Source organism: Hyperolius riggenbachi, chromosome 4, assembly GCF_040937935.1.
Source record: "Hyperolius riggenbachi isolate aHypRig1 chromosome 4, aHypRig1.pri, whole genome shotgun sequence".
Lineage (NCBI taxonomy): Eukaryota > Metazoa > Chordata > Amphibia > Anura > Hyperoliidae > Hyperolius > Hyperolius riggenbachi.
Window position 1 is genome coordinate 306,199,419 of NC_090649.1, and position 16,610 is coordinate 306,216,028.

The 16,610-nt window shown below is 44.7% G+C and overlaps 1 protein-coding gene across 4 annotated transcripts in view; it reads right to left on the reverse strand.

The window, feature by feature from the left end:
• Positions 1-9,110, reverse strand: part of HBS1L (HBS1 like translational GTPase) — a 126,508-nt gene extending 117,398 nt beyond the window's left edge. For 2 of the 4 annotated variants that reach the window (XM_068231617.1, XM_068231615.1), the window contains exons 1-2: positions 8,826-9,017; positions 1,333-1,398 (exon numbers count right to left, since the gene is read on the reverse strand). In XM_068231617.1, coding sequence (XP_068087718.1) covers positions 1,333-1,398; positions 8,826-8,868 — 109 coding nt within the window. In that variant the 5' untranslated portion in view covers positions 8,869-9,017. Of the gene's footprint in view, positions 1-1,332; positions 1,399-8,825; positions 9,060-9,087 lie in introns of those variants that run through there. The other 2 variants (XM_068231618.1, XM_068231619.1) reach the window with 2 other exon arrangements.
• Between the last annotated feature and the right edge of the window lie 7,500 nt (positions 9,111-16,610).

Below are 16,610 nucleotides of genomic sequence, written 5' to 3' on the forward strand. Positions count from 1 at the left end.
CGTATGCCAGCCTTGGCTGGGAGTTTTCTGGGTGTGTGCTCTTCTGAAGTGCTGCTATTTTGGCCTCTGTTAGACTGGCTCCAGTCCACACAAGCCAAATACAGGGGGCTGCCACTCAATACAGAGGAATTCAGCCAAATAGGGGGTCCTGCAAGTATCAGGACCCCATAATGCACACACTGACATTCAGTTGAGCAGTTTGGTGGTCAGTTCAGGTCTCTGCACGTTTCACACTACCAACAAGTTTTTTTGAATTTAAAATTCTTCCATACAGGTAATTTAAGTAGCAGCCGCCTAAATTGGCTCTAGACTACGATGAACACCACCATCTACCTTCTATTTTTCTACTGCGGTGGTCAGGGGATATTCTACTGGACATTCATCACAGTACACTGTGCAATTTCTACTCACATCTATAGATGGTCAGTGAGATACTAATAACTGCAGCTTGCATGCAAACTGAATGCAAATTGTAGGTAGCTTTAACTTGGAATAATCAAAAATCAACAAGAAATGCATTTAACTGGCACAATTTCAAAATACATGCAATTACTATTAACTATGCATACAGGCCAAAATTATCAGCATTTAATTGAACTTCTTTACTCACACCACAGGACATGCAGAGACCATATATTATAGAACATTTTTAATGTCATGTGACCAGATCCAGCCAATGGAGAGCCACAAAGTACAGTATTGTTCCATATTGCAGCAACGTACTTTCATCAGCCTTTTATAAATATGATGAGGTTTCTTTTTTCATTAATTGTAGTAACGCTGCAGGGCAAGGTGTAAGGCAGAGATCTATCACCAATTTATAAATAGGCCTATAAAACGATGTGGACAGTTACACATTTTTTTAAGAAAAAAAAAAAATGAAGATTTAAAAAACGTTTTCTGTTGCTTAAGATGATCATGTCATTATCTTACCAAAACACTGGAAAACTAAATGGAAGTGTATTGAACGATTTCCAGTACCTCACCATCTCCTCCAACTCCTACTGATTATTTGTCTCTGTACATAGTCCTAATCCCAGTTTCACTATTTTGTCCAAAATAAAAATGTTATCTATCCACTTCTCATGAAGTTATTCCATATAGGGTCTTTTTTCTGCAACTCTATCCCAAAGCCCCTCGTCTGCAAGCTTCCAGCGTGTAGCCCTGCACCTTACAGAGAAATGCTGTGGCACTTTCATGGCACTCTGTCTTGAATACAGAGAGTGCCACTGGCACTCTGCATAGGAGGAGGGGGTACACTCTGGAAGCTTGGGAGTTGTAGAAAAAAATACAGCAAGTATTAAGCATCAAATGATTAAACAAATGATGTACCTGTTGCTGGGGATATGCAGTAGTCATCCTCCACAGAATGCCCATACATGTCATCTTCTTCAAAATCTAGAGAGGGAAAAAAATGCCTTAACACGGAAGAAGGCACTCAAACAAGTGTAAACATTTTCAAATAGCAGCTATTCACATTGCCTATGGAATTACTAATAGCGCAGACTTGCTACAAGACAACACCGCATACACAAAGGTTGTGTGTAAGTGGCTACTACATAACATAATCCTCAACTAGCACAGCTCAAAATAAATCTGTAGTTCCTTTGACCAGCAGTGATGTGTAGCACACATACTTCATTAGCACCCCAGCTGTGGGATTTTAAAGGACACCTGAAGTGAGAGGGATATAAAGGTTGCCATATTTCTTTCTTTTTATACAGTACCGGTTGCCTGGTGTCCCGCTGATCTTCCTGGCATCAGTAATGTCTGAATCACACACCTGAAACAAACATGCAGTAAAACATCTGATCTTCATGCTTGTTCAAGATTTTATGGTTAAAGTGAACCTAAAGTCACTTAAAAAAAACGAGATTAACTCACCTGGGGCTTCCCTCAGCCCCCTGCAGACGATCGGTGCCCTCGCAGCTCCGCTCCGATGTCCCAGGACCCGCCGGCGAGCACTTCCGGTTTGGCCGTCACCGGCCGACAGGGATGGGAACGCGAGTGATTGTTTGCGTTCCCAGCCTGTATATCGCCCCCTATGCTGCTATTGCGACCTCCTGTCCGCAATAGCAGCATAGGGGGCGATATACAGGCTGGGAACGCGAACAATCACTCGCGTTCCCATCCCTGTCGGCCGGTGACGGCCAAACCGGAAGTGCTCGCCGGCGGGTCCTGGGACATCGGAGCGGAGCTGCGAGGGCACCGATCGTCTGCAGGGGGCTGAGGGAAGCCCCAGGTGAGTTAATCTCGTTTTTTTTAAGTGACTTTAGGTTCACTTTAAAAGTATTAGAGGCAGAGCATCAGCAGGACAGCCAGGCAATCTGTATTGTTTTAAAGGAAATAAATATGGCAACCTCCATATTCTTCTCACTTCAAGTGTCCTTTAAGCACAATTATTGAATTTGAGATTTGAAGCCTAGCATGCACAGCTGGGAGGGGTGATCAGGACACAGGATAGTTGGAACTGTGTCTCATGCTCCCTGTCACCTCCTTTCAACCAAAAAGATGGCTGCCTCCATGAAATCACACACATTTGCCTGTTCTTTTAAAACAGGGTGGGTAAGAGATTATATTACCTATCTATTTTAATTAACATAATTATTGTAACTTAATGACAGTATGTTTGTTTAGACTAAAGTTCCCCTTTAGGGCTCTTTCACACTAAGACGTTGCGTCTGATCCGACGTTAAGGTCGCATAACATCCCCCTAACGCAACGCATTTTAGCTTTGAAGTTGGACGTTACATTGAACCGCGTTATGCGTCTCCTGATGCGTACTTTTTAACGCATACGGATCGAACGAAAACGGCGCATGCGGCACAATTAAAAGAACAAAACATTACTGAGCATGTGCAAACAGTCTAACGCAGAGAAATACGAGTATAACGCAAAGCATGCGGCACTTTCATTTAACGTGCTGCGTTATACTCCATAGCAACGTGGGCACTGTGAACAGCCCATTGATTTATCATTGCTGTGAGTTGGGCTGTGTTACAGGCTGCTGTAACGTGGGACTTTAACGTCCCACTGTAAAAGCAGCCTTAAGGCTGGAAGCACACTTGTTTGAATCTAGTGGGTTTCCCACAGGTAAGGGAAATGCATGAAAAAAATTGCACATAATAAAAGTCTGTGGTCCGCATTGCAAAATGCAGCTATCTGCATTTTGTACTGCTGGATCTTTCCACGTACAATGCTTTTCTATGGGAGAAAAACATGTTCGCAATCTGCAAGCGGTTTTTACTAAATAAATACACTATGTTTCTCTATTGAAAATGGGAAATTATAAAAAAAAAAAAAAAAAAAATACAAACACATGAAAAACGCATTCCAAAAAGTAGAACCAAATCACAAAACACAGAGTAAATGGCAAAAACACACAGTGCAGGGTTCTTCCTTACATTCAATCATAATAATGTAAAGCCCATCAAAGGGTGCAAGTGAAAAAAATAACAGCAGGGCTAATATACCTCAAACAAAATGAAAGTAAAACAAAATACTTTTTTCATTAGAAGGAAGATTCCCAGATTCTCCTGCAGCCCACCTTTCCAGCATTGGGGCCCTCTAAACATAGAGCTTGTTGAATGTGTTTCTATGGGTTGCACTCTTGCTGTGTGTGAACGCATACCAACATTGCATGTCCAGAGTGGATGTCCTGGTCGCTGGGAATCCCGTACAAGTCCAGACGCACTAATGGCCGCACTTGTGCAGCAGTACCGGAATAGAGGGAAAAAATGTGCACGAGGGGCTCCATGCTACTGCACAGGTGCAGGCCAGCTTGCGCCTGCACAGCACGCCACCATCGTACACAGCGGGAGTGTGGCTGCACAAGCATCACAAACAGTTTTTATTTGTCAAGTATGACAGGTGGCGCACCACAGACATATGCAGTAGTCAATTTGTCAGACATAGGCTGCCATACACAATTACAGACACTGTCTAAACTCAAGCATCAGATTGGGAATTTAGAGGTGTGATATTCTGGGGATTTTATCTGGTAGAATAGGTCAGCAGCATCAACGGTCACAATATACCAGACAGTCAGTCAGTCTTAAGGTAAAAATAAAACAATACAGCTTTATTGTCAGGGCTCGTTTCCACTATCGCGAATCCGCATGCGATTCGCACATGTAATCCAAGTGGATGGGCCTGTTTCCACTGTAGCGTTGTTGAGGTGTGTTTTTTTCAGCGGTGAAAAAACGCACAAAAGAGCCGCATAATTCGCCTGCAAGTGATATGCATGCGAATCGCATGCAATGTATTTAATGGGGAAATCGCATGCGATTCCCCATGCGTTTTTTGCCGCTAATTCGCATAGGTACCAATGTAAATTCACACAGGCAGTGAGTGACATGGTTAAAATCGCATATATATCCTCACCTATGCGAATTCACTTTCGAATTCGCGGCAAAAACGCATGGGAAATCGCATCCGCATGCGATTTCATCATCGGTGGAATCCAGGCAATTCCGCACCGCAATAGTGGAAACGAGCCCTCAGTCACAACAATGTCCAGAAACAGAAAAAAAAAAAACCACCACTCTTGGTATTCAGTGATCACACTGTAGGCACAGCACAAAATATACAACCTTCTTAGTCTGTACCAATTCTTTCTCAGACTTCTTGCCTTCTGTAGCCACACCAGCTCGTGAGTGACCCCTGCCATGGGCCTAATGGCAATCCTGGGCCACTCACCTTTTCCAGGCTTCTCCTGGTTTACCAGTACTGGAGTCCAACTCCCTCCAGCACTTCCGTATCAGCAGCTTTCCCTGCTGCTACAGGCCTGGCAGCCCTCTTGGCTGCACAGCCTTTCCGGAGCCTGCTTGCTCCACATACAGTCCACTGCATGCTGGGTGATGCAGCTCCTTATGCAATTCATGCAACCACAGCAGGTGAACCAATTAACCCTCCGTCTGCCAGACTCAGGCCTGGACTTGGAGGAATGGCGTGTAAGGCCGACCCTTCTCCCAATACACACCAGTCCTGGATCCCATACTAATCTACAGGATAGCGTTGCTGCAAACATGCAACAACTAAAACTATCCAGGACCGTTTCTTTCAAAACCAGACCAGAAACGAGCAGACATCTGCTCTGACAATCACAGAGGATAAAGGGACAGGTCAGAATGGATGCGGGAAGTTAGGTGATTGGTTTGGGGATGGGGTGGCTTGAGATTTGGAGATGGACAGCTTGGGGACAGAACGTATTCCTGTGAAGGACGGCTCTGTAACGGCGGTCTTATGGGAGACGATTGAAGTAGCGCCAGCCGGAGGGGGGGATCATTTGTTATTCTATTTGCCCTGGTCTTCATTCTGGAGGTGTACAGGATCTCACAAAATGATCATCTCTGCAGCACTGATGACCCTTTAAATGTATCCCTTACGGGCACACCAGTGTGCCAGACAATGAAGATTGATTCAGTAGAGGAGGAGTAGAAGTTGGTCAATAGTCCCCACAGTATTCTAACATTTTTCTGCTGGTGCAGGAGGACCAGCCTTTGCTAGTTCTGGATGTGTTCTCTCCCCATCTGAGGTTGTTGGTAAGGTTGGTGCTCAGAAACCCGATGTTTGGTACTTTGGTGACCTCAGTGCTTTCGGTGGAGACTGGACTGGGTGCAAGGTGGTTCTTTCTGAAGTCTACTATTGGCTTAACCATCTTTGACACATTTAGGTCAAGGTTGAATTTGCAGATTCGCTCAAACTATTTGCAGAATGGTGGCGTCATCCACAAATTTTGATGACTTTGACAGAGGCAACTGATGAGATGCAGTTGTTCGTGTACACTGAGAAAAAGATACAAGAAACTACACACCCCTGGGGAGGCACCTGTGTTGGTGGTTCTTGCAACCACTTGTCGAATATATTCAGAGGGTCCCAGTGCTTGAACGGCGAGCTAGAGGGGGATTGCCAATCAGGTGGCGGGTGTTGCATTAAATGAGCCAATCACACCTCCTGCACTTCTAACAGGACAGGAGGGGAAAAAAAGCATCTTATGGTCCAAAAAATACGGTAAGCCTGAAGAAGGCTTATTAGCTGAAAGCTTTCTGTTTACTTCCCTCTAAATGGTATCATAATGATTCAAGACTTTCTGGAAAAATTAAGGGGTACCTATCCGTTAGCCGGGCGCATCCGGCAGGTGGAGCCAATTACTATTCCTCCTCCAGGCCGCCATGGATAGTAGGGAAAGATGCAACTCTGGTGGAGTTTTGTCGCCACCTAGAGGATGCGCCCGGCTAACGGATAAGTACCAATTAAAGTAAACCGGTGACTTTAAAAAGGATAGAAAGTCACAGTTAACGTGTATGTGGCCCTCTAGAAGTTTGCGGACATGCTCTCGTCCGTGAACGAGAGCGGGCGCATTGCGCAGGACCCAGCTCAGAGCCACTTGGGCTCAGTAGAAATAGCCAAGCTGAACAGCTCCGTGCTACTGCACAAGCATGAGGCGTCCTGTGCAGTGCAGATGCACTCTTTCACAGACAGAGGCTTGGCTGCCTGCACTCTTCCACAAGCCCTCATCGAATATGTTCTGGGGGGTACCAGCACTGGAATGAGGTGGTGGGGGATTATCCAGGGGCTTCCCCCTACTGGGGGTAAACATCTAGATGGAGCACTTTTTTCCCCTACAGATACACTTTAATAGAAAAAAAATAAGCTTTTGGCTATGGAGTCTGAAGAAGGCTGAGGGCCGGTTCACACGGATGCTTGCACGTCTTTTACCGCTAGCCGCGGCTTTTGTCGTTTACATGTTGTCCATTCAAGTGAAGTAGTGTTTTTTTCCCCCCTGCAGATATGAAAAACACAGATCGACGCTGAGAGCTGTCAAATGCTTTTCTGCACACTTGTAGCAAAGCATTGACCAGGCACCACAGGACGGAGCAGTGCTTTTCAGTGCTGCTAGATATGGGCGCAACCGGCGCTGCTATAGACTATAATGGCAATCACTTCTACAGCGGCGCTCAGTGAGTAACGTCGGCTCCGTCAGAAGACGGAGCCGAAGTTGCCTTAAAAATACAATAATTCGGCCTCCAGCAATCGCTGGAAGCTGAATTATATCATTTCCCCACTATCCATGGCATTCTGGAGGGGGAATAGTAATTAACACGGCCTGGACTTGTGCAGAAGCAGGATCAGCCATATACTGGCTGTGTCCTGCGCCGATTTCATATGTATTCCCACACGAACAAGCACTTACTAGCCAAAATCTTACTCTTTTTCTCAGGGCTGTGGAGTCGGTACAAAAATCATCCGACTCCAACGTTGACTCTGACCCCTCAGTTTATGAAACCTCCAACTCCAGGTACCCAAAATAGCTGACTCCTTAGTCTAATACTTACCAGGGCTGTGGATTTGGTTCAAAAATCATCTGACACCGACTCCAGACTTTTATGAAACCTCCGACTACAAGTACCCAAAATTGCTCTGACTCCTCGACTCTGACTCAACAGCCTTGCTTTTTCTAATAAGTTAGTCAATAAATGGTGTTATGCTAATTCAAAACTTCCCAAAGCCGTTGTGTATCTTTTAGAGCAGAGAGGAAGTTCTGAGCCCATTAACGAAACAATATTTTCATCAGATGTGATCTTTAGACAATATATACAATCAAATTGTACAGAAAACAGTGCAATGTTTGGTGAAAATCACTGTGAATTCTTGGAACTGAAAATTCCATTGAACTGAAATGTGGACTTTACAATTGTATCTGAAGAGAGAAAAAGCCCTAATCAACCTTTTTATGGGAACAATTGAGAATTACCTTCCAATTACTTTTTTTGTTTTGTTTTTTGAAAACTCTGTTTACTGATTTTCAAGTTTAAACAGAAAACTTAAACAGAAGATAGAATGTAAAAATCAGAAACCTTTCTATTACTTTTGATCGTAAAAAGTGCATTGAAAGAGCACGTCTGATGATAAATTGTAGCGTTAATGGGCACCTTGGAACTGACCTTACACTACACAACCAACATTGTCTGGAGGGAAACCTTTAAGCAGGCCATACACTGGCTCGATTCACGGCCGTTTCGACAGCAGATCCGATCCTGGGATCGGATCTGCTGCCAATCGCTTGCGCTAAACGCACCCGCCGATCCGATTTCCTCCCGAAATCGGATCGGTCCGTCGATCGCGCCGTGCGGGAAATTACCCTCGATCGCCCGGCGGTAGGAGCGCGTCGCTTGAGGCGTACGATTCGGGCCCGATCCGAGCATGTATACATTACCTGAAGCTGGCTCCGGGGTCCTCTTCTCCTCGCTGCACCGCATTTCCGCATGTCCCAGTGTACGCTTATACTTCCTGTGTCACTCCGGTGACCAGGAAGTTGAAATAGAGGGCGCTCTATTTGAACTTCCTGGTCACGGAGTAACACAGGAAGCGCCGGGATGGAGCAAGAACAGCGGTGCGGTGCAGTGCGGAGAAGACGCCCGGGAGCCAGCCTCAGGTAATGTATACGGGGGGGGGGGGGGGGACAGGCGGCAGGAGCAGCTGAACAGATTGTGATCGGTTTCAGGCTGAAATCGATTCACAATCTGTTTGCAGTAAAGGCAGCCATACGATCCCTATCTGATCAGATTCGATCAGATAGGGATCTGTCAGCTGGTCGATCTAATGGCACATCGACCAGTGTATGGCCACCTTTAGGCCTCAAGAGCAGCAAGTAACTTAGCACTGAGGTGAGATCACACCTTGAATGTTAGGCTGTCTGATATTTTCATTACATCCAAACACAAGCTCAAACAGCTGCCTTGCCAGCTGTTACCATAGGCTAGCTCATAGGCCTCTCACTGTGGAACTCCGCCCAGGAAAGGGTCACGGGCTGAGTTGCTCACCCTCATCGTAGTTGTATCCGCGCACATTCCGGTGCCTCGCCATGTTCAGGCGGCGCTAGCTATAGCAGATCCTCACAGCCTACACATTTCCCCGCTATGGATATCTGGCACCTCCGGCGCCAACACCACATCCAGCGCCGCAACAAATCGTCACCGATCCTACACGGCACACAGCAGCCGCTAGAGGCCCGGATGGAAGGACACATGTCCCACAAATCTGTCTCCGATATTGCTGCGCGATCATACACGGCGGCCATATTACCGTAGAACAAAACTCGCTTTATCTCTACCGAGCTTTTCCAAAACAATTGAGGACAGCAAACAACGGCTTTCTGTCAGTAGAAAATCTTAGCGTTTTACGTCACTTTTTTCAACTAGTTTTATTTAGTGATACAAAGATAGTAACAGCACATGTACGGTTTTGCCAGCAAATTGGTTGCATACCTGCAATGCAATTGTTGCATTGTTTGAATAACAAAAATGAACTAAAAGCAAACTGATGAGGTATATAATTGTATTTATAGGACTTTCCTGGAATATCCCAGTTTTTTTATGTATTAACTCTCATCTTGAACTATTGATCTTTTTATTTTATCTGTTACCTGCACTTTGGGCTCTTTCACACTAGACAATTTCCTGACACCATGCCGTAGGTCATAATGTGTGCAGAAAATTGGGTTTGTGCACGCGTTATGACCTACAGTGTGGCGTCGGGAAATTGCGGTTCGATGCTAATCAGCGGCGCTAGTTCTAATTTACTCAATTGTAAAAATGCTTGCGGCGGACAATTAAAAGCTCCCAGAAGCGTTAAAACATAACACTGGAAAGCTTTGTCTCATGTGAACGGTAACATGGAAGTCAATAGACTTTCATGTTACCCCGCTTACAGCATCCTAGGAGCAATGTGTTAAAATGCACGGATCAGCTCCTAGTGTGAATGAGCCTTTAGAAGTCATGCAAGTGTTTGTTGGCCAGTAAATAGTTACTAATGAAGCAAATACTCACATTTATCGATTTTTCAATTTGATTCCCGGCAGATGTGATGACTCTAATCGAATCTGCTAAAAATGTATTCATCAACATGTCGGATTGATACTAATTTAAATTTTTTTCTACCGAAATTATCAATCAGACAGGATGGAAAATCTCCCATAGCAATGCACTGCATTGAAAAGCACAACACTGCGGTTTGATCAATTTTCAATTGGTTTCATGCTGAAAACTACTGAACATCAAGGTGCAGTGTGTGGTAGGAATTGATCCCTCTCTGATCAGATTCTGATCAGAGAGGGGTCAACCATTTTGCCAAGTCTGGTTGAAATCCTTTTAGGTGGCCATACATGAGGCAACTTTTGGGCCGATCGACCTTCCAATTTGATTATTATACTCAAATCAAATGAAAATTTGTGCCACCAAGAGCATGCCCGATCAACGGTGCAACTGATTTCGGCCCTGAAATTGGTTGCACCGTCGATGATGCGCTATTGGGATGAATGTGATGGAACCCCCGGTGCTGTCCCCCTTAGTGTAAATTGTGCCCCGTGCATGAATACTTAACCTATGGTTGTCTGCCACTGGCTCCGTGTTCTGTCCACATACATGCGTAACCGAGTGGTCACCATGGGGACTGGTCACCATGGCATCCTAGTGGTCACCATGGCAATGGAACAATTGCCATAGAAACAAGTGGTTTCCATAGCAACGGAACGGTCGCCATGGCACTAAGTGGTCGTCATCTCAACAAAACGTCCATCAAGACAACAGAATGGTCGCCATGGCAACCAAGTGGTCGTCATGACAATAAAATGGCCAAAAAGACAATGGAATGGTCGCCATGGCAACCTAGTGGTCACCATGGCAACCTAGTGGTCAGCATGGCAATGGAACAATTGCCATAGCAACAAGTGGTTGCCATATCAACGGAACGGTCGCCGTGGGAACCAAGTGGTCGTCATGTCAACGAAACGTCCACCAAGACAACAGAATGGTCGCCATGGCAACCAAGTGTACGTCATGTCAACAAAATGGCCAAAAAGACAATGGAATGGTCGCCATGGCAACCAAGTGGTCACCATAGCAACCTAGTGGTCACCATGGCAATGAAACAATCGTCATAGCAACAAGTGGTTGCCATAGCAACGGAACGGTCGCCATGGCAACCAAGTGGTCGTCATTTCAACAAAACGGCCACCAAGACAACAGAATGGTCGCCATGGCAACCAAGTGGTTGTCATGCCAACAAAACAGCCACCAAGACAACGGAATGGTCGCCATGGCAACCAAGTGGTCGACAAGGCAACCAAGTGGTCGCCGTGGCAATAAAATGGTTGCCATAGCAACGGAACTGCCATCATGGCAACTAAGTGGTTGCCACTTAGTTGCCATGGGAAACCTAATGGCCAGCATGGCAAGGGAATGGTCGCCCATGGCAACAAAGTGGTCACCATAGCAACAAGTCGTCATCATGGCATGGAAAAAGAATGTCTGACAACCAAGTGGTCTTCATAGCAACGGAACGGGTGTCATGGTCAAGACAACGGAATGGTTGCCGTAGCAACAATCACCATGGCAACTAAGTGGCAACCAAACGCAACTAAGTGGCAACCAAACAGTCGTCATAACTGCAAAATGGTTGCGATAGCAACCGAATGTCAGACATGTCAAGGGAGTGGTTGCCTTGGCAACTGAATGGCCAACATGGCAAGAGAATAGTTGCCATGGCAACCAAGTGGTCGCCACTCCAACCAAGTGGTCATCATGGCAACAAAATGGTTGCCATGGCAAAGAACCACTGGTAACGAAGGGGTCACCATGACAATAGTATGGTCGCCAAGGCAGCCAAGTGGTTATCATAGCAACAGAATGGCTGCCATGGCAACCAAGTGGTCATCATCGCAACAGAACGGCCGTTAAGACAATGGAATAGTCACCATGGCAACTAAACGGCCAACATGGCAATGGAATGGTCAACATGGCATCCAAGTGGTCAGTTGTCATGGCAGCGGAATAGTTACGATGGCAACAAAACTTATATCTCCTCTGGTGCGGTAACTGTGGTAGCGATGTGTGGTCAGCATGGCAACTGAGTGGTCAACATGGCGAATGGTCGCCATCACAACCAAGTCATGGCAGCCACATAATAATCAGGGTAACAAAACAGTTGCAAATGCAACAGAACAGCCATCATGACAATGGAATCGACGCACAAGGAGGATTCTAGGTGCTCAAGCACTCTCTCCCCCCCCCCCCCCCCTTAGGACTGTGACAGACCCTATGGGTGCTGGCACCCTTTCTTCCGCCAACAGATACAGGGACAGTCACAGAGTCAACAAGGTGAAGGAAGGAACAACTTCCTGATAGTGCTGCATCACCATGGCAATCGATTCTGACATCATGGAACAGTGGAGAAGCGGTGGCCAGAGGGAGAGACAACAGAACCCGTCAAAAGGAGGCCTTTTTTAAATTTGAACACCCCCCACTTAAGGATCCTCTATGGTCCTGCCGACAACCATGTGGGAGACGTATATGTGGATGGAGGATGGAGCCAGTGGCAGACAATGGCAGGTAAATTATGTATGCACGGGGCACCGGGGGGCGCATTTTACACTGAAAGGGACGTGGCCGGTGGTGGCTTGGCGACAAGGCTGCGTCATTAGGCCCTATTTCTGAAAGATTTCATGCTGAAATTTTTCATGAACCGGCCTGCAGTTAATGGCTCCCAACAGATCCCTCGCCAATCAGATACGATCAGAGAGAAATCTGTCTTGTTTTTTTTTTCCTTTTTTATTTTTTAATTGATCTCCCCATAAGGGAGGTTCTAATAGAAAGACTCTAGCCCAGGATTGAACTTCATCCCAATCAGTAGTCAATGCCCCCTTTTCCACGAGAAATATTTACCTTTTCTCAAATAGATCATCAGGGACATTTGTATGGCTAATATTTTGGTGAAATCCCTCCCACAGTGGGATGTCAGGACCATGGCCCTTACAGTTTCCTGTCTGTAAACCTTGTTGCATTGTGGGAAACAGCTGTTTCCAACAGAACTCGCAGTAAACAAACATTCCTCAGAGATCATCTGGCAGGACTAAAGATGTTGCCAACTGTGATAAATTTCAGAATGTACATTCAGGGTGAGGAAAGAATTTACAAAGGGCAAACGTTGACTAAATTTCTAAATAGCCGCTTCCTTTTACTGACAAAGTTCAGAACTCATGCATGCACTTTCTGTATGCACTGCCAGGGGCTCTAAGGCCCCTGAGAAAGCTTTGACAGTAAAAGCGGTCAGGCCTGGCAGACTGTTGGTTGGATGGTGTTCTGCGATCAGATAAGCTGTACACACTACTTGGGCCCCTGTCATAACGGCCCAGATGTGAGTGGATTTTTATGTTTTTATAAATTGATTTTATTAAATGTGAATCGTATTGTTACATTTAGAGGTGGCTTTTAATTTGTATTTGTTACTGCTATACATTGAGCCTGAATTCGCATGCAGCGTAGCCAAAGGAGAGATCAAGCAGGAGAAGAGCCAGCTGCTGATCTGATTGTGCCTATTGAGATTCAGGTCCATACTGTTTGGTAAGCATATCCACTAATCTTTTGGTGTGGTGGTGGAAGCATAAGGCCAGCGCTGAAGTTATATGGATTATCTACTGTATGAAGGAGGTGTACTAAAACACTGAACTGTCAGCAGCGACCTATATGTGCCATAATTGTTACGAAGATATATTCAGATTTATTTCAGATACTTATTTGCCTCCCCATAATCTTGCGAATAGGAAAAGCATTCAGTAGTTTACATTCATTAGTTTTTGTTGGCACTAAAAACAAATTGATAGGCATTATACATAAATGTTGTTGTTTCTCAAAATAACTCTACAAATCAGCCCCCCCCCCCCTCCCCCACGCACACACACACACACACACACACACACACACACACACACACACACACACACACACACACACACACACACACACCTGTTTCCTGGCCCGATGCCAATCCATGGGCTGCATTGTACTACTCCATGAACCTGGCCTCTCCATGTCCTGCTCAGCAAGTAGCACAGACATATGTTCAGACAGAAAGAGATAGGCTTGCTGTGATATTCCCTCCTATCACCATTCCATTCTCTCTTCTTCCCTGCTCCATAGCGCCTAACTGTCCATCTTTTGGAGGGACAGTCCCTCTTTGGGAATCCGTCTCCCTCTTTCCTCCTTATTTGTCCCTCTTTTGGGACCCTTGTACAGATTTATGTAAATATATACATTTTATCTATTGAAAAATGTGTTTAATTGACTCTAAACTTTATTCCCATCATTTAAATTGATATATTTCTTTTTTTTAGATGATAATTTGAAGGAAAATGAACCCTAGAATATAGAAAGGACCAGTTTGGTTTAAATTATAAAACTTATATTGAAAACCTGCTGCACTGTATGATGATATAACAACTTCTTTTCCTCCTCTGGTGATGCTCTTCCAGGGCGGAGCTAGGACGCACGCTGTTCTGCTAGCTTTACATCTTACTCGGACAAGCGTTACACTTTACTCGGACGAACGGAACTGCAGGACGGTGACCGACGGCGAGTATAAGAGGCGTTTTACATGCCATGATACAAGTGTTGCTACTGTACATAGTTTTTAAGCAGGGCAATTTTATCTAATAAAGTTACTGTTTTACACTATGTTGAGCTTCTTATCAGATGCAGGATGTATGTATTGGAGGCAATGGCTGCCGTTGTGTGCTGATTCACAAGAAGCCTAAGGGTAAGCAGGCACTTGTAGGGGGTGTGCAGGCTCCCTAACCTATTCCTTACATTCTGCTCCTTAAGGTGACAGCTTCCATCAATTACTAGAGTGTTGACACACGGGGTGTTTAGTGTGCGTACTGTACACACTATGTGAAGTATCTCTTTTTTCTTTTTTATGTATGTGGTCTACTTTGGAAGAGCATCACCAGAGGAGGAAAAGAAGTTGTTATATCATCATACAGCGCAGCAGGTTTTCAATATAATTTACAACTGTGCCTTTAACAAGAGGATACTGCTTGCAGCTGAGACATTGTTTGACTCCAAAGTGATAAGTACTATTGATATTTGATAACCCCATTGAGCGCAGCCTTGTTACTTATATTTTAAATTATAAAACAACATATTTTTCTTATGAAATCTTTGTGGTATGCATGACTAGGGGTGTGCCAGGGGCGTGATTAGGGGTGAGGCGAGGGTGGCTTAAGTGTCCCTCTTTCTTATCTCAAAAAGTTGGGAGGTATGCCGCTCCATTCACTCCTCTTAAAGAGAATCTGTACTGTAAAAGTCTTACAGTAAAAAGCATACCATTCTATTCATTATGTTCTCCTGGGTCCCTCTGTGCTGTTTCTGCCTCTCCCTGCTGCAATCCTGGCATGTAATTGCAATTTTTATGCAGTGTTTACAAACAAAAGACATAGGAATTGATACGCTGAGAGTAGCTTAGTGTGTGAGTCATACAGAGCCTGCAGGGGGCCTGGAGAGGGAGTGCATAGCTTCTGCCAATGACAAGCAGTGCAGCACATTTCACACATTCCACCCTCAGCCGACAGAGCCGATAGAAGAGAGAAGATTAGATCATATAACAGAGATAACACAGCCACTGTGCAAATGGGAAAGGCTGCAGTAAGACAGAGCACATTAGAACAGCTATAGGAACATATAAGATAGAAGAAATAAGGCTCAAAATTTTGTTACAGAGTCTCTTTAAGAGGAGAGAGGGGAAGGGCTCATAGGAGGGAACATCACAGCAAACCCGCCTCTTCCTGTCTGAAAATGTAACTTTAGCCAAAAGTCACATTTTTAAAGTTGTGATTACGGAGGTCGGGGGAACGAGGGGGGGGCAATGCGTAGAAGTATGTAGATCCAGCATGATAACACCTTAGTGTACTGGTTGAACTCGATGGTCGTATGTCTTTTTTCAACCAAAATAACTAAAAAAAATAACTATGTAACTTAGGTAGCTTTCTCTTAGGTCCGGTGCGCTTTAGGCTAGTCATATATGGGTCACTTATGGCCTGATACCTCAACCTAATCAATCCGTATCTGATTGGAATTTGATCAAATAGTTTTATCCATATGGCAAACTTAATTTTGATAGATTTCAGCAAAAATTCATCACACTGATCAAACTGAAAGTGTTGCAATTAGTGATGGTCATGTCTAGGAGAACTCAGGGAGAAGCATGTGATTTGTTTGTTCAACCGATACCAGTTACAATACCAGTTGTGATCTCTTTGGCTACAGTAGCGTCTGTAACACACATGAAACAAGCATGCAGCTAATCCAGCCAGACTTCAGTCAGAGCACCTACATACTTGTGCAGGCTGTACAGGAGGGATCTGCAGGACAGCCAAGCAATGTGCATAGTTTAAAAGAAAAAAAAAACATGTAAGCCTTTATATCCCGCTCCATTCAATGTGTTATATGAGTCAAAAAATTTACAAAGGGATTTTCCTATTGTGTAAATCCACCTAACATAAAGTAGAGTGTTATTGAATTTTCATGTGTTTTATTTATTTATTTTAGAGTTCCATACATATGTGTAAACTTGGCAACATATAAAATGACATGTAATGAAAAGATAGTCACCACTTATTTTCTCAGACTGTTTATAGGATATTGCCCCTTTTAAACCCAGTTGAATGAATACATGGGAACCAGCAAAAGCATTACAAACACAAAAGGACGGTTAATTTAATATTGTGAATTAATGCTGTGGGGGTGTGAGATGTAACAAAGACCAACAAGTTTTGA